The sequence below is a fragment of the Cnephaeus nilssonii genome, assembly GCF_951640355.1.
Source record: "Cnephaeus nilssonii genome assembly, chromosome: 2".
Lineage (NCBI taxonomy): Eukaryota > Metazoa > Chordata > Mammalia > Chiroptera > Vespertilionidae > Cnephaeus > Cnephaeus nilssonii.
Genome location: NC_137073.1, coordinates 71,321,091 through 71,343,602, shown reverse-complemented (window position 1 = coordinate 71,343,602; position 22,512 = coordinate 71,321,091). Strand labels below are relative to the sequence as shown.

At 40.2% G+C, this 22,512-nt stretch overlaps 2 protein-coding genes across 4 annotated transcripts in view; one reads left to right on the top strand and one right to left on the bottom strand.

The window, feature by feature from the left end:
- Positions 1-6,800: 6,800 nt before the first annotated feature.
- Positions 6,801-18,389, top strand: ZCCHC9 (zinc finger CCHC-type containing 9). 3 transcript variants are annotated; one of them, XM_079786130.1, is made up of 6 exons: positions 6,801-6,876; positions 8,342-8,751; positions 13,030-13,180; positions 13,419-13,511; positions 15,131-15,199; positions 16,855-18,389. In XM_079786130.1, the coding sequence occupies exons 2-6, from the start codon at positions 8,368-8,370 to the stop codon at positions 16,971-16,973; spliced, it is 816 nt and encodes a 271-aa protein (XP_079642256.1). In that variant the 5' UTR covers positions 6,801-6,876; positions 8,342-8,367; the 3' UTR covers positions 16,974-18,389. The 3 variants fall into 3 exon arrangements, with proteins under 3 accessions (XP_079642256.1, XP_079642257.1, XP_079642258.1); XM_079786131.1 differs by having other exon boundaries at positions 6,859-6,988; XM_079786132.1 differs by having other exon boundaries at positions 6,874-7,011.
- A 1,540-nt stretch (positions 18,390-19,929) lies between these two features.
- Positions 19,930-22,512, bottom strand: part of ACOT12 (acyl-CoA thioesterase 12) — a gene marked incomplete at its 5' end in the record, with an annotated part of 37,954 nt that continues 35,371 nt past the window's right edge. Inside the window, one exon of the mRNA XM_079786122.1 lies at positions 19,930-22,277. Within this exon, the coding sequence (XP_079642248.1) occupies positions 22,128-22,277 (150 nt within the window). The 3' untranslated portion in view covers positions 19,930-22,127. The remainder of the gene's footprint in view (positions 22,278-22,512) is intronic.

Genomic DNA, 22,512 nt, shown 5'->3' with positions numbered 1-22,512 from the left:
CAATTCTTCATTTGTTCCTATGGTAGATAGGGGATTGGATTGTCTGACCTTCTTGCTCTGGGCTCATATGTTCAACAAGACATTCATTCTAATGCTGAAAATACTAGAGGTCAAGGGTTAAAGAGGTGTACCATAATTGATCATGTATTCATTCTGTAAGCATGACCTACACTTGACAATGAGTAAATATCATTTAAGAAATGTAATTATGGAATTATAAAAGCAGGATTTAAGAAGAGGGTTTAAAAATAGTTTCAGGAAACAGAGTTATAGCGGAAATGCAATGAACTGACAGTCATTTAGTTTTTAACTTACACATCAGTCTCCTTCCTTTTAAAATGTACTTGACTTATATAGGCTATTTCTATATTCAATCCAAAGATTCGGGGGAGAAATGTCATAGTTTGGCATCTCCACAAAATCTTTGTTTGCACACAACTCAGTTGTCAGTATAAAAGCAGCTCTGAGAACAGGTCTCTCTCTTAACTAATGTAGGTGGGGCTGGAAAAGAAGACACGGGGCTCCTGGAACGTAGAAGCTGTGCTGCTGAAGTCCTGGGCAAACGAGCGCAGAGTAGCTGTACATAGAGACACGTAATCTGTGATCGCTCTGCAGACATGGGCCGAATCACTTGGAACTCATCAGTGTTGATGAGGCACAAACTGCATTCAGGTGCACTTCAATCAGAACTAGATTATACCGTTAAAATTAATGAAGCACTAGAAGACTTTAATGAGTAAAAGAGGGTTGGTTTTAAAGTCTTTTATGCATTTTACGAATTTGACAATTTGCTTGATGGTGTAATCACATCTCTCTCTAGTAGACAGGTAAAAAGTTTTGGTTATTAAAGGTTTTAAATAACACATTATATTCAACACATCTTTTCAACTTTTACTTACATGGCCTAATGGTTTACTTTAATTAAAACAGATCAATTTATCACCCTGTTGTGTGGGCTTTTTAAGTAGAAACTAAACAATTGTTCTCTCTCAGATCCCAAGGTTTCTCATTACATAGCTGAGATATCGATTTTCCCTCTTTTAAACCGCTAGCACACTCAAAGCCAATAAGGCTGTTTTTTTAAATCTTTTCTAGGAATATATTAATCATGAATACATGTGTGGAGGAATCCAATCACCTCCAAATATGTTTTTACTATGAGATTCAGAATATGAAACTGGGAAAGAAAGATGAATATTTGCCAGGTATCAATGTGTGTTTTAATATTAGCCTAGCACTGTGGTCGGCAAACTGGGGCTCGCGAGCCACATGCGGCTCTTTGGCCCCTTGAGTGTGGCTCTTCCACAAAATACCACGGCCTTGGCGAGTCTATTTTGAAGAAATTTAAGTTTAAAAAAATTTGGCTCTCAAAAGAAATTGCAATCGTTGTACTGTTGATATTTGGCTCTGTTGACTAATGAGTTTGCCGACCACTGGCTAGCAAATAAGAGAATGAAGTATAGTAGTAGCTCCTCTTATCCATGGGAAATACATTTCAAGACTCCCAGTGGATGCCTGAAACAGCATGTCTTATCCTCACAGGCTGCTGGCTGCTTAAAGGCAAGGACTCTATCATTTTTATACATCTAGCATTTAACAAGGTACTGGCAAACAGTAGATATAAAAAAGTGCGTTTTCCCCACCTACTCCATTTTATAGAATTCCATTGGTAACTGACTTCCCATTATTCTCTCTGAAGGGACAGTCTAAGGCCCATGTCAGGTAGTATTTCTTCAGACAAAGGAGAGGAGACGAGAGCTTGCAAATCTTACCACTTACGTGTAATTTAGGTTTGAGTATTCATTTGAAGCACTTGACACTCCAACCACTAAAACACATGACTAGAAACTTGAGAGACAAACCAGAAGAGAGTGAGATGAGCGTAAGAAGGCCATATTGTGATTAACAGTTCCCATGCTATTGTTTCTCATGTTTAAGAAAAGACTATGAAAAAGATGCAAGCTTTTTCAGAGAAGAACACAGCCTTCCTATTATTCCTATTCCTTATTGCTTAGCAACCTCAAGCAACTTCCACTAATGGGTTTCTCGTGTTAGACACTTCAGAAACCATTTTCTTTCATGTCTGAAATAAGGTAATGCAGGCGTACCTCGGAGACACTGTGGGTTCAGTTTCAGACCGCCATAATAAAGCAAGTATCGTAACAGAGCGAGTCGTAACATTTTTGTTGGTGGAGGGTCTTGCCTTCAGTTTATAAAAAAATGTAACACCTGTGAAGTGCAATAAGGTGAAGCATGGTAAACAGGGTATGCCTGTTCTGCTTATAACTTCATTATTGAGAAAACCAGCAATACAAATGGAAAAAAATAAAAGTATAGGGTCACCTTTATGTGTATGCCAGGTAAGAAAACTATCACCGAAGTGTGCCCTATGGTAATCACTTAACTTCTCTGATACTTTGTTTACTGACCAATGTCATTTAAAAACAATGACATAAGATTTTTAAAGGTATGTGTTTCTAAAGGTATGTATTTCTATGTAGTTGAAAATTCCCCTGTGTTGTCTCAAAACTTCCATGGATTAAAAAACTCTTTAATAATTATTCTAACTGTAATGCATACTCATTAAAGAACATTTATAAAATGATAAAGAACAGGAACTCATAATTTTATTACCCATGGGCCTTACTGTAAGGGTTCATAAAGCAGGTAAGAAAATCACTGAGAGATTTTTAAGAAAAAAGTTGTTAGAATGTCACAGTCTGGACCTCATTTTTATTTTCAACAGTAGGGTCATTAATCCTTTTCCTTTCTCTCCTGCTTTATTTTTCTGTGTATTCAAATGAAGTTCAATAAGTGTCCAGACAACTCTGAACACTGCATTAGGTACATTTTTCCATACACAGCCCTCTTCTCTAGATCAATTTTATGGGATCTACTGTATGATCTAAAAAGCTATGTATAGTTCTTCACTGCTTAAGCTCTAAAGGATAAAATGCACTTTAATTCGGTTAAAAAAAACCCACGACTTTAGTCAAAATCTGATCCTAGCCTTCCTTTCTAGATTCACTATCCTCCCTCCCAAACTACTCTATAGTTAAATAAGTTGTTTTGAAGCAGCTCATGCTAGTAGGAGACCCAGGCTTGGCCTTGGACACTCCTAGTCCCACAGTACCCACCGGTAACTTTGGCCAGGCTGGTTAAGCACCTCTTACTCTGAGAATCTAGGCAAGAATGAGGATTTAAATTCTAATGGTAGTGGCTCCACTTCCAGGTAAGATGGAATGAGCACACTCCCTCTGTGTCCCACTGAATGCAGCTATAAAACACAATGCATGCATCAGCTATCTGAGGACACTGGAAAATAAACAGTAGCAGGCAAATTAAGGAAGAATAATTCTTGAAGACTGGAATCCAAAGTACTGCTGACCTAGTTCTAAGTTTACATTCTGGATTTTATCTGGACACTGTAGACATCATTTTGTATATACTTTGAGTTGTTTTATTCATGAAAAAAATTTAAGCAGGCAATTAACTTGTTTAAACTTGTGTTATGGTGGGTGGCAATCCAGATCTCAGTTCATTTCTTTAAGCCTTTGAGCTTGTCTTGTGTATGTGGGTTCAGGGATCAGCTTGAGACTTGTGAGGGATTCATGCACAGAAGTAGAGGAATTCTCTTTGTGGCTCTCTTCCTTCCAGGATTCCCCCTCACTATCCGCTATCCAGGTATGGCTATTGCATGCTTTTATTAATGGTTCCTTCAGCCAGAGAGATGATACTGGGCTTTCTACTGCAGTTTTAGCTACTTATGCACTATGTGAGTGTGGCCCACCCTCGGGGTAAACACACACACACACACACACACACACACACACACAGAAGGGACTCATTCATGTGGTAGTTGCTTCTTCAGATTTTGACTCCCCTCTACAAGTGTCTGCTTTTATTTACTCTTCAGAATCCCCATGTAGTTGTTTTTTAATATTTTGTCCAGAATTTATAGTTATCAGGATAAGAGATGTTTTGTAGAAATTTTGTATCATCATAATAAACTATTTTTGATTAAAACATAAAAATCTATTGCCCATGCAAAAACTGCATTCATAATTTTTAAAAAGCCTCACATAGCCCTAGCTGGTTTGGCTCAGTGGATAGAGTGTTAGCCTGCAGACTGAAGGGTCCCAGGTTCGATTCCGGTCAGAGGCACATGCCTGGGTTGTGGGCTCGATCCCCAGTAGGGGGCATGCAGGAGGCAGCCGAGCAATGATCCTCTCTCATCGTTGATGTTTCTATCTCTCTCTCCCTCTCCCTTCCTCTCTTACATCAATTAAAAAAAAAGCCTCATAGGCAAGGGTAACTTAGTAAAGTCTGTTTTAAAGTGGGTTCAAGCAAGCAAATAATCCCCTGCAGTTTTACAAAGTAGTAGAGCCCACACATTTGGACTGAGACCTTGGTTCAAATCCTGAGTCTACTCTTATTGGATGTGTAACCTTGGATAAGTTACTTCAACTCTCTACGCTTGTTTCCCACCATTATATGGAGAAAACAATAGTACTTACCTCTCAGGATATTGGGTGGATTAATTAGGTGATGAATGTAAAGCATTCAGCACAGTGTTAAGTACCTATAAAAATGTTCGAAGTTAGCTATTATTAGCAATAATAGTAATATTTTCTCCTGAATCCCAAAGGATTTCTATGACCTCTTTTCTCAATTACTAATCCTTATTTGATGTACTTTCACAAACACAAATTGAGATCATGTTCCTTCACTTCCAGAAATGAATCACTTTCTACAGTTTAAAATTCAGCACAAAACTAAAAAGACAAATTTTGGTGAATGCACCCTCTAGTGGTGTATGTTATATGCAAGTACCTGGCTTCTGTGAAGAAAATCCCTTCATGAAATATCACTAGGTTAAAGCTTAGAACCTGAAGCCTGCTGTTTGAGAACATTATAGTATGAATAGCACTCGCCTACATCTTTTATAAAGCTCCCTCTCTTCCAGAGCTGCAGGATTTGTCTTTTAAAAATGTCACCTTAACACCTAGAATATTTGTGATTGTTATCATCCCAAATCCCACCACTTCTACAGTATTGACTTTATTCTTTCCTCTTAAAGAAAATCGGTTACTTTCTAGTTTGCTTTAACAAACATTAGAAAGTACCTATTCCTCTTTTAGTTATCAAAAATGAACTGAACACCAACTATATACCAGGCAATGGGGATACAATACACAACCTATTAGACAATTCTCTATATAATTACACATTTGAAGTGCTGTAATGAAGTATAAACTACCATGAGCGTGCAATAGGGGGCTGGCCTAGTTTGGGACAGAGGGGCACTGAAGGATTACTTGAGAATAAAAATGTTAAAAGCCTTGAAGGGTGAGTAGAAATTAATTGAAAGAAAAGGATTGCCATACAGAGAACATCGTATATAAAGGCCAGGAGATAGCAAGGTGCATGGGGCATTGGCTAAATAGAGGGAAGTTTCCTTTGCACGGAGCTTGAAGAAGAGGGGGAAAGATTGTGCAAGGTGAGGCTAGTGAAACAAGCAGGGACTCAATACCATGTTAAGGAGTTTGAACTTCATCTTAAGAATAATGGAAAACTATGGAAGGGTTTTAAGCAAGAGGGCAACATCTGATTTACATTTTCACAAGTTCACTTGGCTAAGGCATGGAAATGGTTTTGAGGGAGTACATGTAGGAATGCCCCAACCAGCTGTCAGCAATCCAGGTGAGACATGTTGAAACCTGTGACCAGGGAGGTAGCAGAAGAGACAAAGAAGTGGACAGATATTTAAGTGAAAAAATGGATCGAGTATGAAGGTGGGGATGGGAGCAGCAGTTCTGGTGAACTGAGTGGATAAGATAATGCCATGTTTGCCCAGCCAGTGTGGCTCAGTGGTTGAGGGCCGACCTATGAACCAGGAGGTCAGGGCACATGCCTGGGTTGCCTGCTGGATCCCCAGTAGGGGGCGTGCAGGAGGCAGCCATCAATGATTCCCTCTCATCATTGATGTTTCCCTCTCCTTTCCTCTCTGAAATCAATAAAAAAATTTTAAAAAGATAATGCCATGTTTCCCACTAGGTACAACTAACTTGTGGTGGTGTCCGTTTGAGAGGGGTTGTTGAGATGATGCGTTGTTCCGGAGACCGAGGTTTTCCTGTTAAAAAGGGAACTTTGGCTACAGTGTACTATTTCAATGGAATAATGCGTGGACCATGAGGCGCCGCCCTCTATCCAATACAGCCCCAAGTCTTTTTTAGAGATCTATCACAGTGAGCCACTCCCACTACGCTAATTTTTTAAATTTTACATCTGCTTGGAAAGCCCTTAATTTCCGCCTAAAGTCATTTCACCAGATTGTGTTTCAAAGTTCAAAGGTCACCGCAAGGCAGCCTTCCTCGCGTCCCACCCCCCCTCCGATCCTCCTGTCCAATCGCCAGCACGGAGTGAGCACTCTTCAGCTTTGTGCCCCCGGCCGCCAGCGCAGCGCCCTGCAAATTCTAGGCGCTCCACACACTTTTAAAAAACAACATATTTTTATTGATTTCAGAGAGAGGTAGGAACATCCATGATGAGAAAATCACGGATCGGCTGCCTTCTGCATGCCCCACATTGGGGGGTCGAGCTCGCAATTTGGGCACGGTGCCCTGATCGGAATGGAACCAGCAATCTTTTAGTTCCTGGGTCAAGGCTCAACCGGTGAGCCACACCGGCTGGGCCGCACACTTTTACTTGAACCCATTTTCCCCGAGAGCCAGTCGGTTGAACTGCGCAACAGCTCCAGCGCAGCCCGGCGGAAGTGACGTTATCCAAGAGGCGGTGCTTCCGGTCCTGCGAGCCGCCGCAGGGGGCGGGCTTCTCTGGCACGCTAACTCTGCTGCTCTGGAGGATTCACGCGTGGTAAGACGTGCTCGGCGGAACGAGAGGGGGCCCCGGGACCCCCCCAGAAAGCGGTAGAGTGCCCTCCGCGGTTCCTGGGACGTGGCGGGAGCGCGGAGGCACTGGATGAGAGGTACCCAGGAGCCCCCGCGCCAGGTGGGGGAAATGCCGGGCTGCCTGCCCGGGCCGCGGGCGGGGACGGCCTCAGCAGCGGGGCGCTGGCCGCTCGGACGGTGCGGCCAGTCCCGCGGGGCCCTGCCCTGCGAGTAGACCCGGACGACCGGGGCTTGATACACAGAGTCTCCCCCTTCCCACGTACTCGGGGGAAGACTAACTCAGGCGCGCGCGGTGAAGTGGCGCACAGCACCTCGCACCCATTTCTTGTTTCCGCCCCGCGGGTTGTGGGAGGGGATGTTTGGAACGCGGGAGCTGGGGTGTTTGTCTGTTGTTGCACGGGATGCTCCTTTAAGGCAGGTGCAGCTTCACGGAGGATGATTTGATAGACCCGGCATCGCCACGTGACTGTGAACACTAATCTATTTCCCTTATCAATCTGCCGATGACAAACGACGCCATCAAAACCGGATTTCTGTATACAGTTTGCCAACGCAAATTGTTTGCGTTGAAATGGCATATTAACAGGATTGGAAGAAAGTAGCCCTGGGACTTAGCGATAGGAAAATAAACGACTAGGAAAGCTGCAAAGTTTGGGGAGAGTAACATCATTCATTGTCTTATTTGGTGATTTAAATTTTGCGAAATAATTTGGTTTCTTATTTTCCATTTAAAAAAGATATTTTCCAGTTTTAAGCAAGTATATTATAGTAGGCATGCTTTTAAAAAATATATATATATTTACTGATTTCAGAGAGGAAGGGAGAGGGAGAGAAATGAAACATCATTGATAAGAGAGAATCATTGATTGGCGTCTCCTGCACGCCCTTGATTGGGTGTCCAGCCTGCAACCCCACCCCTAATTGGGAATCCAATTGTGACCTCCTGATTCATACAGGTGGATGCTCAACCACAGAGCCACACAGGCTGGGCTTGTTTTTTTTTAACTGGTGTGGTAGCTTCTCTGGTAAGGGCTGGATTTACATTACAGGCACTATAGAATTAAATATGTAGATCTCTAAATGAAGTAAAAACCCATGTTTTGATTAAAACTTTTAACATGGCATATGTGATATATAGCATGTATCTTTTAAAAAATACATTTTTATTGTTTCAGGGAGGAAGGGAGTGGGAGAGAGAGAGAAACATCAATGATGAGAGAGAATCATTGATTGGCTGCCTCCTGCATGTCCCCCACTGGGGATCGAGTCCGAAACCTGGCATGTTCCCTTGACTGGAATCAAACCCGGGACCCTTCAGTCCACAGGCCGACACTCTATCCACTGAGCCAAACCAGCTAGGGCGATAGCATGTATCTTAAGTTTAGTTTATTTCTTTTAAATGATGACTAACTGCCATGCTTGTCTTAAAGATTGATACAGTACCTCTGATGAAACCATGACCAGATGGGCAAGAGTCACTACCACACATAACAAAAGACCCTTGCCTGCAACATCATGGGAGGATATGAAGAAGGGGTCCCTTGAGGAAAAAAGCCAAAGCCTACCAAAGAGTAAACAACTTGAAGCCAATAGGCTGTGCCTTAAAAATGGTGCACACCAAGCAAAACACAAAAAGAACAAAAAGAAAAAGGAGTACTTAAATGAAGATGTGAATGGTTTCATGGACTACCTAAGGCAAAACTCACAGATGGTTCACAATGGGGAAATGATAACAACAGACAGTCGGGAAGTACGGGAAGAAATTGCAGTTGCTTTAAAGAAAGATAGTCGCAGAGAAGGAAGACGGTTAAAAAGACAAGCAGCAAAGAAAAATGCAATGGTAAGATTATCACTTCTACCAAAGTATTACTTTAGATGGCTAGAAACTGTTAATCATATACTCAGACATATTTAGCAGTTTGATTGCTATTATGTACTAAATTATAAAGTATCTTTTTAAGGGCTAGTAATAACTATTTGCTAGATACTTAATGTATTCATTAATTATCACAACAACACTATAAACATGGTGTTCCCATCTTACAGGTAGAAAACTCTAATATGTAGACAGGTTAAGTATCTTTCTGAAAACCACATTTGATTACTTAGAGTGCTGGCTGGCACTATGTAATTATATGCATTTTTTAATAAATGTGAACCTAAATGGGCTGCTAACTCTGCAGGCCAGCCAAAAAAAAATTTTTTTTAAACCCAGAATCTGACTTTGAAACTGTTCCCATATTTACCTTCAAATAGCCATTTTACAAACAGCCATTTTAAAAAAAGATCAAAATAAGTAGGAAGGTTAAGTACAACAGGTTAACCTTTTGCACTCGGATGTCAAGTGTGACTTGACATGGTTAGCATTAGAATAAAGGAATCAAGAAAAAAGCAAGCGAGTACAAAGGGTTAAATATGTGTGGTTCCCATTACTTAGAAAGGATGTTTTTCTGTTTCTGTCCATGAAAAACTTGAGACACAAGAAGGAGATCTAATAAGAATCACAGTAGTTAGTAACTGAGCAGCAGAGTTAAAACTTCTTGAGACCTTCCCTAGTCATTGTTCCCTCCCTCTCCATTTTACACTCAGAGAATGCTGGGGACTGCAGGTTTATTTCTGTGGTGCCCAGCTGTAGATTTTACTTTATTTACTAGGGGCCCAGTGCACGAATTTGTGCACCTTGAAAGGAACTGTGGGCCTCAAGGCTGCAGTGGGCACAGGGACGGGTCTCGGCCCATCCTCTGTGCCCCTGCCTGGCACCTCCCACGTGGCCCCCAGTCCCCTGTCTGCTGGCAGCCCCGCTCCTGCTGCTCCCATGCTCTGACAGCGCCAGCCCTGCTCGCACCCACTGATGGTGCAGAGTGCCAGCAGTGGGTGCGAGCGGGGCCAGCGCCATCAGCAGGTTGAGCGGCGGCTGCTGCCCCAATCGCCCCTCAGGAGCAGGGGGAGGTGGAGAAGCCCTGAGGGGTGATTGAGGCCGGCAGCCGCCGCTTGCACCTGCTGACGGCGCTGAGCGATCGGGGCTGGCACCTGCAGCAGGTGCAAGCACCAGGCAAGACCGTGGCACGAGGGAGCAAAGAATTTTCAATAACCACCAGAGGCTCGCCCGGATGACAGCGACCAGCGCCTCTCCTTGGTCTGGTGCCCCCACTCACCTGCTCCACTGTCCCGCCACAGCTGACGCCCACCATGTTCTGCGCTCTGCCGCCTGCTGCTGATGCCTGCCATGTTCCCCACATGCCCCCTGGTGGTCAGCGCACGTCATAGCGACTGGTTGTTCGGTTGTTTCGCCGTTCAGTCTATTTGCATATTAGCCTTTTATTATATAGGATAGGATTTTTCTCACTGTAGGATGTATTTGTTGCTTTGAGGGAGAGAAATATCAACGTGAGAGAAACATTGCCTCTCGTACACTCGTATTTGCCCTGACCATGAATTGAACCTGCAACCTTTTGGTGTACGGGATGATGCTCCAACTGACTGAGCCACCTAGCCAGGGCCTTCCCTAGATCCCCACAGGGAATGAAATGTGTAGTATAATTCCTTCCCTTCTCCCCTTTTTAAGTGAATTTCAAGAATCAGGATTTATTATCATTTTACACTTTCTTTTTTTTTTTATTAGTAAATGTACAGCACTGTTAATAGCAGTGCAGGTTTGAAATGTTATAGCCACCATACATGTAGCTTCTGACATTTGCAGGATTTGTTCTGTGCAGTGTCATTTAAAGATAATTATTTAGCCCTGGCCAGTGTGGCTCAGTTGGTTGAGGGCCGTCCCATGCACTGAAAGGTGGCTGGTTGGATTCCTTGTTGGCACAAACCCAGGTTGCAGGTTCAATCCATAGTCAGGGTGTGTGCAGGAGTCAACTGGTCAATGTTTCTCTCTCACATTGATGTTTCTCCCTGTCCTTTATCTCTCTAAAAAAAAATCAATAAAAACGTATTTTTTAAAGATAATTTTTTAGAGACAATACTAATGAGACATTCCTTATGAATAAATTGGGATAGAAAAGATAATTTCTGTTTGGATCAGGATAGTTTTAAGTCAAGATAACTTAAAGATAATTTAATTGACATAAACACTATGGTGAATTGCATACTATTTGAAAAAGCTTAATATGACTTTTTAAAAAAATATTTTTATTGATTTCAGAGAGGAAGGGAGAGGGAGAGAGAGATAGAAACATCAATGAAGAGAGAGAATCATTCATCGGCTGCTTCCTGAACGCCCCCAACTGGGGATCGAGCCCGCAACCCGGGCATGTGCCCTGACAAGGAATCGAACCCTGACCTCCTGGTTCATAGATTGATGCTCAACCACTGAGCCATGCTGGCTGGGCTATTATGACCTTTTAAGAGAAGTTTTATGTTTGTAGTTAAGGGGGAAAGATTTTTTTTTTTTAAAGTAATGCTTTATGTTAAAACATATACTTTAAAGACTATGGCTTGTTATGACCCACATTCAAATTTTTTTGTGTGTAATTTTCTTAATACCTGATACTTAGCATCAGTTCTTAGTTGCTAATAAATTAAGATATTAGACATTTAGTAGTGCGCTTCCCACAACCCCATCTACATCAAATATAAGGATCAATCAAGAAACTTGTATTTGAAATTTATATAAAAAACTAATCGGTTAGCTGTCAGGTTATTAGAGACCGCCTTAACTTCACCAAAAATCCAAACTTATGTTGGTGATCCAAAATTTAGCATTAACTTTTCCTCCACTTGTAGAATAAATGCATTTTCTTTGTTTGGACTAGCTCAGTGGTCGGCAAACTGCGGCTCGCAAGCCACATGTGGCTTTTTGGTCCTTTGAGTGTGGCTCTTCCACAAAATACCACGGCCTTGGCGAGTCTATTTTGAAGAAGTGGCGTTAGAAGAAGTTTAAGTTTAAAAAATTTGGCTCTCAAAAGAAATTTCAATCGTTGTACTGTTGATATTTGGTTCTGTTGACTAATGAGTTTGCCGACCACTGGACCAACTCATTCAAAATGTAAAAGTTACCGAAGAATAAAGGGACTCATTCTTTTCCATTGTTATTAAACAGAAAAAAAAGAAAGCAAGGTTATAGTTGTAAAATGTTATGTTTTATTTTGCCTGTTGAATTTGCTTTTTTAAAAACCTGTGCTTATTTGGAAAAAAAAAATTACAGATGAACTATTTGTTATCCAAGAAGTATATATATCTTTTTCCAGTTTAAATAAAATAGTTTAAATATCTACCATCTTGGATTATGACTGATGTTCTCATTCGTTGCAAAAAACATCCTCCAAATTACTGGAGAGTATGTAATACAAGCAAACCATTGTTCTGTGTTATGTTGGAGGCAAATAATTCATCTTAGAATTATTCCTTTAAAATGAATTGTATATACATTCTAAGAATGAAATATCTATTTTTGAATATTAACGAATATGTATTATAAAGATATGAAAACCGTAAGGTATACTTTTTTTTTTTTTAAATAGATTTCAGAGAGGAAGGGAGAGAGGTAGAAACATCAGTAATGAGAGAGAATCATTGATCGGCTGACTCCTGCATAACCCGCACTGGGAATGAGCCGCAATCAGGGCATGTGCCATGACTGGGAATTGAACCGTGACCTCCTGGTTCATAGGTCAACACTCAACCACTGAGCCACTTTTTGGTATGAAATATATTTTATTATTTGAATCATAATCTAAATCGAATTATTTAACTCAAATTCATTCAATTATATGAACTTTAAAAGTGCAAGTATTAATTTTGAGGGATAATTTTTATGGCCATTGTCTACTCCAGAAAACTGTTTTTCTAGTCAGACATCCCCATTAATGAAATACATAGTCCATAGTTGCTTAATTCATTTAAGTGGTTATCTCCTACAAAGCCACTTAATAACTTTATGTCTGAGATTGACTGATTGAGGTTTTTCTAAAACACTGAGACCATGAGGAAAATGACATTTCTTATTGTTTAGCATTGGGTGAAACAATTCTACAGATAAAATTTGAGATTTCAGAAAAAGTGCTAGATATCCTTAAAATGAGAAATGTTTTAAAGATATTTTTGATAACAAGAATTGATAAAACCAGTGCAGTTTTGCATTGTGGAAACTCACACTTTGTTTTCCCAGGTATGTTTTCATTGTAGAAAACCTGGCCATGGGATTGCAGATTGCCCGGCCGCCCTTGAGAATCAAGATATGGGCACTGGAATATGTTATCGGTGTGGATCTACAGAGCATGAAATAACTAAGTGCAAGGCTAAAGTAGATCCAGCTCTTGGTATGTTTTTTTCTTATCAGTTTTTGATTTGCTTAATCAAAAGTGGGAAAGTGGCCAATAAGTAGCCAACTGGGTTTTTCTATTTACAGGGTTGAGTGTGCCAATTTTTTAAATCTTATGAGATTAAAATTTAAATTATGTAGATACATGTTTTCTTCTCAGAGTATTTTAAAATAATATGAATTATATGACTTGTAATATATATAACCAATTAAAAGGAACTGTTTGATCCTTACAGGTGAATTTCCTTTTGCAAAATGTTTTGTTTGTGGGGAAATGGGGCACCTGTCCAGATCTTGCCCTGATAATCCCAAAGGAGTCTATGCTGATGGTGAGTACTATTACCTTTGTATGTCAAAAATTTGAGTCATCATGCAGTTATACTTAATTTACACTGTTAATAGTTCTTGAATATATATATTTTTAAATATATTTTTATTGATTTCAGAGAGTAAGGGAGAAGGAGAGGGAGAGGGAGATAAAAACATCAGTGATGAATGAGGATCATTGATCGGCTGCCTCCTGCATGCACCCCACACTGGGGATTGAGCTTGCAACCCAGGCATGTGTCCTGACCAGGAATCGAACCATGATCTCCTGGTTCATAGGTCAATGTTCAATCACTGAACCATGCCACTCGGGCTTGAATAAATTTTTGAATAAGTAGCAAAACCTTGAGAATTTTATTATTTTTATTGAGTACTATTCTACCTACTGAACTTTTTGGGTACTATGACTTGATGTATTAATAAATCAGAAATAACTTGGGTGAATATTTCAAACTGCTTACTTTAGCATCATTATGAGAATATATCAAATTTCTACTTTTAAACAGAATAGAAGTTATAATACTTCAAACTAATATAAAATTTTAAATATAAGATTTAAAACATAGTGTGAATTTAATCTCAGCCTAGCATACCATTTTGTATAAAGGGCTGCTATGCACTATTCATATTTGTAGTAGTTTTTGTTTCTGAATGATTTCCTTAGTTAATTGTCTGGCATGGCATCATGTAATTTTCTTACCTTTAGCTCAGCTAATGTCTTAAGGTCCTCACAATAAAGTCTATGATGTCTAAAACTTTAAGGAGATTGTCATTTGTTAATGTGAATCAGATATTAATGTGATGGCTGGTACCTTCAGGTTCTAAACACCTCTTGTGTCATGTCCTGGTTCCATTGGAGAAGTCCAGTGGAAAAGCATGATCGTGATCATTCTTTACCATTACACAAAAGATTCATTTTAGAAATCATGTGTGTTGTAATTTACAGTCCTGGAATGTTGCTTAAAGTAGGTAAATGGTCATTTTAATTAGGGTTAGGATCCCTGGCAGATAGAATGCCTGGAAACATGGCTCTGTGGGACATTTTAAGAAGGATTGCCCTCAAAGTCAGAATTCAGATGAGATCTCTGGGCTTCCATTTAGAAGGGGTAGAATTAGCAATCCGCTATGTTAATTTTCATTCCTTTCATAACTGCTCACCCCCATCTGATCTGTATAATAGAGCAGTGGTTTCTAACCTTTGTTGACGGGGGTGGTCATTGATCATTAGGTAATGTGATAAAAACTGTGGACATCGTCAACAAATGCATCAGCACACAAATTTTGCTCACAAATTTAAGAGTTCACAAACCCTTGCCTATTTAACCATGGTCCTGGCTTTTATGCAGGGGCTTTTGGACACTCAAGGGAACAAGTGCCTTCCATCATCTCTCTCTTCTCTTTCCCACTACTCCCCTGAAGGCCAAGTGGAATAAATGGGTAGGTGCAGTTAGTGCTCTGTGATGTCAGGAATGGAGAATGACCTTATCAATAGGAATGGTGGCACCCACCTGTGTTCCTGGCTGACAAGTTGTGAGGACCAAATAAGATATGAAAGTGCTTTGAGACAGTAAAAGCCCTAAGTCAGTGTGAGAGATTTTCAATGACTTTGTTCTTTTACTAGGTGGCTGCTGCAGACTTTGTGGCTCTGTGGGACATTTTAAGAAGGATTGCCCTCAAAGTCAGAATTCAGGTGAGATCTCTGGTCTTCCATTAAGAAGGGGGAAGATTAGCAACCCTCTTATGTTTTTGCTGCATTTTGTTATTAATAACTCACTGGGGATTTTAAGGCAACCTAGTTTCCTGCTGCAGTGATGACTCAATCATTTCTCTGTCAGCTGTAGACACAGTACCAACTGGGCATTAGATGCTGTTCTCAGGTTGGGAAGAAAGGGACCATTAAGCCCTGAGGACCCTGATCTTACAAACATCTTGTTCATAAACATTTATATTTACTTAAAAGTATAGATTCACTAAGAAAATAAGAAATATGAAAATAGCTTTCAGTCCTATATAATAAAAGCCTAATATGCTAAGTGTCCAGTTGTCTGGTCAACCAATCAAAGCGTAATATACTAATGATATGCTAAGGCCGCTCAACCGCTTGCTATGACATGCACTGACCACCAGGGGGCAGAAAGTCGACTTGTTGACCAGTCACTATAACGTGCACTGACCACCAGGGGGCAGATGTTCCAACTGGTAAGTTAGCTTGCTTCTGGGGTCCGGCTGATCAGGACTGAGCAAGACGGGCCGGACACACCCTGGAGCCCTCCCGCATCCCTTCCCAGCCCCTATCGTTCACCCATGGGGTCCCTCGGCCTGGCCTGCACACTCTCGCAATTCGGGACCCCTCAGGAGATGTCAGAGAGCCAGTTTCGGCTCGATCCCACAGGCCAGGCCGAAGGACCCCACTGGTGCACGAATTTGTGCACCAGGCCTCTAGTAGTCTTATAATTGAGTATCCTCATATGTGTTTTGCTTTTTGTGTACCTGAAGGATTCAGAGTTGGTCGCAAAAACTACTGAAAATATTAAAATTGTGTTGTCCACACAGTATCTGCCCAGTTATATTTTCTTCCTAATGAAATACTACCTACCCCTGGTCACCAGAAACATCATAAAGCTCACTATACCTATGATAGATTTGGGGGGAAGAGAAGATCATATTACCTAGTTTACCTAGATTAGAATGATGATAATTCTGTGTGAAAGAAAGCAAGACAGTAGGATACCCAGTAGTGCTTCTTATGGAAAAAAAACCCACATTTCTTTTTATGTCAAATAGTGATGATACAAATAAGTACCCGTTTTTACTTCCTACCCCTAACATTTAAATTTGATAACCAAGAGTTCTTGTTTATAATGTTGTCTAGAAGATAGTGTTTTCTACATTGTAGGCAGTAAGATTGAAATGATGAAGTGGAATTTGAATTCTCCTTCCTGGGAGGATTGCCACTTCCCAAATGACAAGACTGACAAGCAGATGTTGTATAATTTCACAGGTGGAATCTTGTGCATTTAAAAGTGATGCTTCATAAGTCTTGCTGTTTACAGACACTTGGAATTCATTGACTCTATAATGATGAACTCTGGGAAAGAATGAAAGTGCTTTCTCATCAATTTGTGCATTGCAAAGCAGTTGCTACATTTCCCTAATTGGGATGAGAAATTGCCTGTGGTACTCAGAAATCAAGGGTTATAATCAATTAAAAATTACTTACTTTTCTTCCGTGATGGAGTATTCCCTCCTTGTGATTATTCATGTCAAAACTGGTTCCTTTGCTAAGCCCAAACCAATCTATGACTACAGTTTTTCTTACATTCTGACTTTTCTGTTCCTTTACAGATCGAATGGTTACAGTTGGTCGCTTGGCAAAGGGGATGAGTGCAGACTATGAAGAAATTTTGGATGTGCCTAAACCACAGAAACCCAAAACGAAGATACCTAAAGTTGTTAATTTTTGATAATGACTAGTACTATCATAAGTTACCATCTCATTGTTACATTCTGAACTGGGCCTTCTTCACAAGTTGGAGCTGGGCTCCCTTGGAGAGGCCTGTATTGTAGATATCAGTATGATCTGGGGAGGTCAAATAGTTAACTGAGTTCTGACCAAGGAGTACTTCTGCTTGGAGAAAATCACTGAAGAGAAGCATAAGATGTTTAAATTGGATTCTTTAAAAGAACTTTTTTAGCAGAACTTACATATAACTAAGGTTATAAACCTAATTGTAACAATCTTTTTTAAAAATATATATTTTTTATTGATTGCAGAGAGGGAGAGAGAAACATCAATGATGAGAGAGAATCATTGATCGGCTGCCTCCTGCACACCTCCCACTGGGGATTGGGCCTGCAACCCAGGCATGTGTCCTTAACTGGAATCGAACCTGGGACCCCTCAGTCCACAGGCTGACACTCTATCCACTGAGCCAAACTAGCTAGGGCCAATCATCTTTTTCTTAAAAAAATTATGCAGCCCTGACTTGGTGGCTCAGTTGGTTGGAACATCGACCTATACACCAAAAAGGTTGTGGGTTCGATTTCCAGCCAGTGTGAGTAGGGGAGGAGGCAACTGATTGATGTTTCTCTCAAACATCTGTTTCTCTTGCTCACTGTCTCAAAAATCGGTGGAAGTATATCCTTAGGTGAGGATTTAAAAAATAAAAAACAAAGTATGTATTCATCTCACAGCCTGGGCATGTGCCCTGACTGGGAATCAAACCTCCTGGTTCATAGGTTGATGCTCAACCACTGAGCCACACTGGCCGGGCTGCATATTTAAAATATTTAATAATATGTATTTGGTATTTTTCTGAATACCTAATTCTGGATTTAACTAGTCATTGTCTCTTAATGCCCATTAACAATCTCTTTGGAATCACAATCTTTTATGAACCTAACATTAATTTTTGTTTCAGATTTCACATAAAGAATTACATATTTTTTGAGGTTAAAATTGAAGAGTATCTCACCTTAGCAGCTCTTTCTTTGCTCTTGATGTTCAAGAAAGAAATTCAGTTTGGAATATTTAGCCAGAATAATAGCACATAACAGACTGTATATCAAACTTAATAGCATTTTGTTCACATGTTTTAGATGAGTCTGGGTGCTTATCACCATAATAGAGTTAGAACACTAATCAGAGACCCATTAGTGTCTTTGTTTGATTTGATGAATACATGCATACTTAATCCATATATTTCACAAGGCTTAGGGCTCCTATTGTGCTGTATAATGCAATGACTCTGGTGGATTGTGTATTTTATTTGAAATTTTACCTGATTGGATACATTTGTAACCGAAGGAAACAGCTGTGATTATTTACTGATGCTTCAAAGGCAAAATATTTACCAAATAAAAAAACCACTTTTCTCTGTTTCAATATCTAACAACTCAACAGTTCTAGTCTTAATAGGAGCTGTTCTTTTATTTCAGTGAGAGGAGAACATGGCAGGATGTGGCTCAGCATCCCAACGCATAAGGAAATGGTGCCATGTAAGAGGAATTGCACACGCATACATCTGGAAAAGGACAGCAGTGCTGCCTCTAGTCCAAATTTGTTTCATTTGTCCTGTCAGGAGCAAAGGGCTCCAGCCTGCCAGCTGCAAGATAAGTGTAAGGTTTTTCATATAGGTTTCGATGAGGAGATGTTAGTGTCCATTTTGTCTTCCTTGGGTTACTTTTGTTAAATTTTAATGGTCTATAAATAAGTGAAATAATTAGAAATAAACTGCAGGTACCAAATGTAATTTTAAAAAAGGGTATGGACACTGGCAATGGAATTCATCAAATTCTGACATCCTGAGAGATTGTGAATTTCTTGAAAGGAATTATAGATGTTTATTTTCTTAGCTACAAATGCCTAAATTATAAAACAAACATATATTCATTATTTCCCAGGAACCTACTATGTTCCATGTTCCTGGTATTCTCTTAGGCACGTGGGATTGTGGCAGTGAATAAGACAAGCAAGACCACATGCATTCTAATGGGGCTTTAAACAGTCTTACCCCTTCCCCTTTTTTGCTACCATTATATTCCAAGCCATTAGGCTTGAATTGCAACTTGCTCTTTTCTCGGCAATCCCCACTCCTAACCCCCATGGTCAACTCTCCCTTATGTCCTTCAGGCCTCTTTACAGTCAGCTTAATAGTCTTTCTATGACCAGTCTTAGAGAAAATATCTCCTTCCTCATCCCAATAACTTTTCTCTAATTTTCTGCATAATTTATACCCCCACCTAACACTATTCTTCACCAGATTATAGGTTACATCAGGACAGGAATTTGGACTTGCTCATTAGTATATCCCGAGAAGTACTCAGCATATAGAAACTTCCACTTTTGTTGAGTGAATTATATTAACAAGTGACATAATGGGAATTAACAGATGTTGCAAATGATTGTATCTACTTTAGATAATAATGGGAAGGCCTTGAGGGTGAGATTTTTCTTCTGAAATCTGAATGACAAGAAGGAACCAGTTGTGAAGATAACGGGGAAGAGCATTTAGGGAGAGAGAATAGAGGAGACTGGCTTGTCATATTCAAGGGGCAGAAAGATGTGGTCTTTTGTGACTGTCTTCCTTCACTTAATGGTTTTAAAGTTCATCCATAACCTGTTGTATAGGTATATAGCAGTGGTTCTCAACTTCCTAATGCCGTGACCCTTTAACACAGTTCCTCATGTTGTGGTGACCCCCAACCATAAAATTATTTTCGTTGCTACTTCATAACTGTAATTTTGCTACTGTTATGAATCGTATTGTAAATATCTGTCTTTTCTGATGGTCTTAGGCGACCCTGTAAGCCTAAGACCATTGGAAAACACAGATATTTACATTACGATTCATTAACAATAGCAAAATTACAGTTATGAAGTAGCAACGAAAATAATTTTATGGTTGGGGGTCACCACAACATGAGGAACTGTATTAAAGGGTCACGGCATTAGAAAGGTTGAGAACCACTGGTATACAGGGAGGTATATAGGGGTAAGGCTTGGATATCTTGATGTGAGATAATAGATAAATGCAGTTCTACTGAAGCCAATATGACTGGAAAAGAGTGAGGAATAAACTAGTAGGAAAAGGTCAGATAGTTAACAGGGGTCATAGTTTATAGGCTCTACTAGTTAGTTCTTGCTGTGGAACCACCACAAAAATCTCAGAAGAATGCAATAATAAACCTTTACTTAGCTCATGCCTGTGAGTCAAATCTAGGCTGGGCTTACCTGGACCACTGCTAATACCAGAGTTGGCTTGGTCACATCTGTATAAAGTTTGGTTTGGGGTCTGCTGATCTAAGCCAGGCTCAGATGAAGCAGTTCTGTTCCACGTGTCTCTTCCTTTTCCTGGGACCAGCAGGCTAGCCCTGGCATGTTTTTCTCAGGACAGTGTCAGAGATGTAAGAGGGCAAGTGCATTTGCAAAACCACTTCGATTGCATCATATCTGCTAACTTTCCATGAATGAGTCACATGGCCAAGAAGATGAGAAATAGACTAGTACACTCCATTCATGGAGGTGGGGATGGTGGTGAGTAAATATTTCTGAAAAATAATCTAATATACCACACAGCCTTATTGACCATTATAAGGTGTTGGCTTTTACTGTGTGATGTGCAAAATTGTTCATGTTTTTTTAAAAATATATTTTTATTGATTTCAGAGAGGAAGGAGAGGGAGAGAGAGACAAACATCAATAATGAGAATCATTGAGTGGCTGCCTCCTGCATGCCCCCCTACTGGGGATTGAGCCTGAAACCCGGCATGTGCCCTTAACTGGAATTGAACCTGGGACCCTTCGGTCCGCAGGCCAGTGCTCTGTCCTCTTAAGCCAAACCAGTTAGGGCTATTCATGGATTTTGAAAAGAAATATGGCATCATCCGACTGCTGGGTTGAGAGTGGAGTAAAGGAAGAAGCAATAACAAACAGGTTATAATTCAGGTGAGAGAAGCTGGTGCTTTGGATTAGGGTTGTGGTAGAGTTGGTTAGAAGGACTCAGGTATTGGTTATATTTTTAATAGGGCTATAAGGTTTGCTGACCAGAGGTGGAGATTTGACAAATGAACAGCAGGATGTATCTAACCTCTTAAGTGGTCTAAACTCTAATGGAGACGTCCTTCAACTTAAAAGTTATCCTGTAGAGGGGGCTGAATTAACATATGCAGGTTTGTCTTATGAGTTAAGGTAAATCACAGAGTAGAAATAATGAATGTTGAAGTCAAGGGAATAAAGTGCTAATGTAATGGTTATGAAAAAAGAGCTCAGTTAATATTCTCTTTCTCTGCAATAACACATTTTGCAGGTACTTTTCATGTGTATATATCGCAGTAGATACTAAATTGGTCAGCCACCTTGAATATATGTTAAATGACACTAGTAAAATAGTTCCTATTACTAAAATTGATTGGCTCCCATTATGCTTTAATGTCTTCCTAATTTAAAGCTCTAAAACATGTAATACATCTTGTCAAATGCTCCTGACATACAGATGCCTGCGGTGCATGGAACAATCCCACACTATTAATCAGCTAACCAACTTGTCATTTTTTATTTTATAAAATTTCAAACAACACATTTCACCTCTGTAGTCTAAAAATATTTATGGTTACTTTAACCATATTTGTACCATTTTACAGAACACACAATATTGCACATGGCAGTTTTCGAATGCCTGTGCCCATGGACGGGGGCATCTAAAAACAGTTTTAATGCTCTTTTAATGCTAGCCCAAATCAATGGTCTTTGACCTGAGATGCACTTTGGTTTTTAACCTCTTCCTAACTGCATTTTGCTTAGGCCCGTGGTCGGCAAACTGCGGCTCGCGAGCCACATGTGGCTCTTTGGCCCCTTGAGTGTGGCTCTTCCACAAAATACCATGGCCTGGGTGAGTCTATTTTGAAGAAGTGGCGTTAGAAGAAGTTTAAGTTTAAAAAATTTGGCTCTCAAAAGAAATTTCAATCGTTGTACTGTTGTTATTTGGCTCTGTTGACTAATGAGTTTGCTGACCACTGGCTTAGGCCAATAGTGGCCGAAAAGCTTGCCAAGTGTCATGGATAAGGGTGCTTGGAATTAAAAGTGGGAAATCAATTATAGGTAATTGAAAGTTTATCACTTAAAATATGCTTATTGACCCATCATCAGTAGCATTCTCTATGAATCGTATACAGGAACCTGCTGTCTCTTCAATGGATTTTGACCAGCCACCAAGATTTCCAGCAAAGTAAGGCAAGATGCTAGCAGAAATCTGGTTAAAATAAGATACCTGTTTCAAAAAGAAAATATGGTATTTCAGTTTCTTATTGACATGGAGCTTTTTCAAGCAGAGAACTGAGTCTTGTTTGTATAGGGAGGCTATTAATCCTACTCTTCTGGGGACCTGGAATGGATCTGAAAGGATGACAGGATTCCCTTGGTATGGACACACATTGTAGAATTATAGTTAACTAGAGGCCCGGTGCATGAAAATTCATGCACTCAGGGGGGTCTCTCAGCCTGGC

Bases quoted from the DNA above. Each gene is read 5' to 3' on its own strand.
- ZCCHC9 (XM_079786130.1), top strand. From the start codon at position 8,368: ATGACCAGATGGGCAAGAGTCACTACCACACATAACAAAAGACCCTTG. The intron at 8,752-13,029 runs GTAAGATTATCA...TTGTTTTCCCAG, and splicing joins CAGCAAAGAAAAATGCAATG to GTATGTTTTCATTGTAGAAA. The intron at 13,512-15,130 runs GTGAGTACTATT...TTCTTTTACTAG, and splicing joins CAAAGGAGTCTATGCTGATG to GTGGCTGCTGCAGACTTTGT.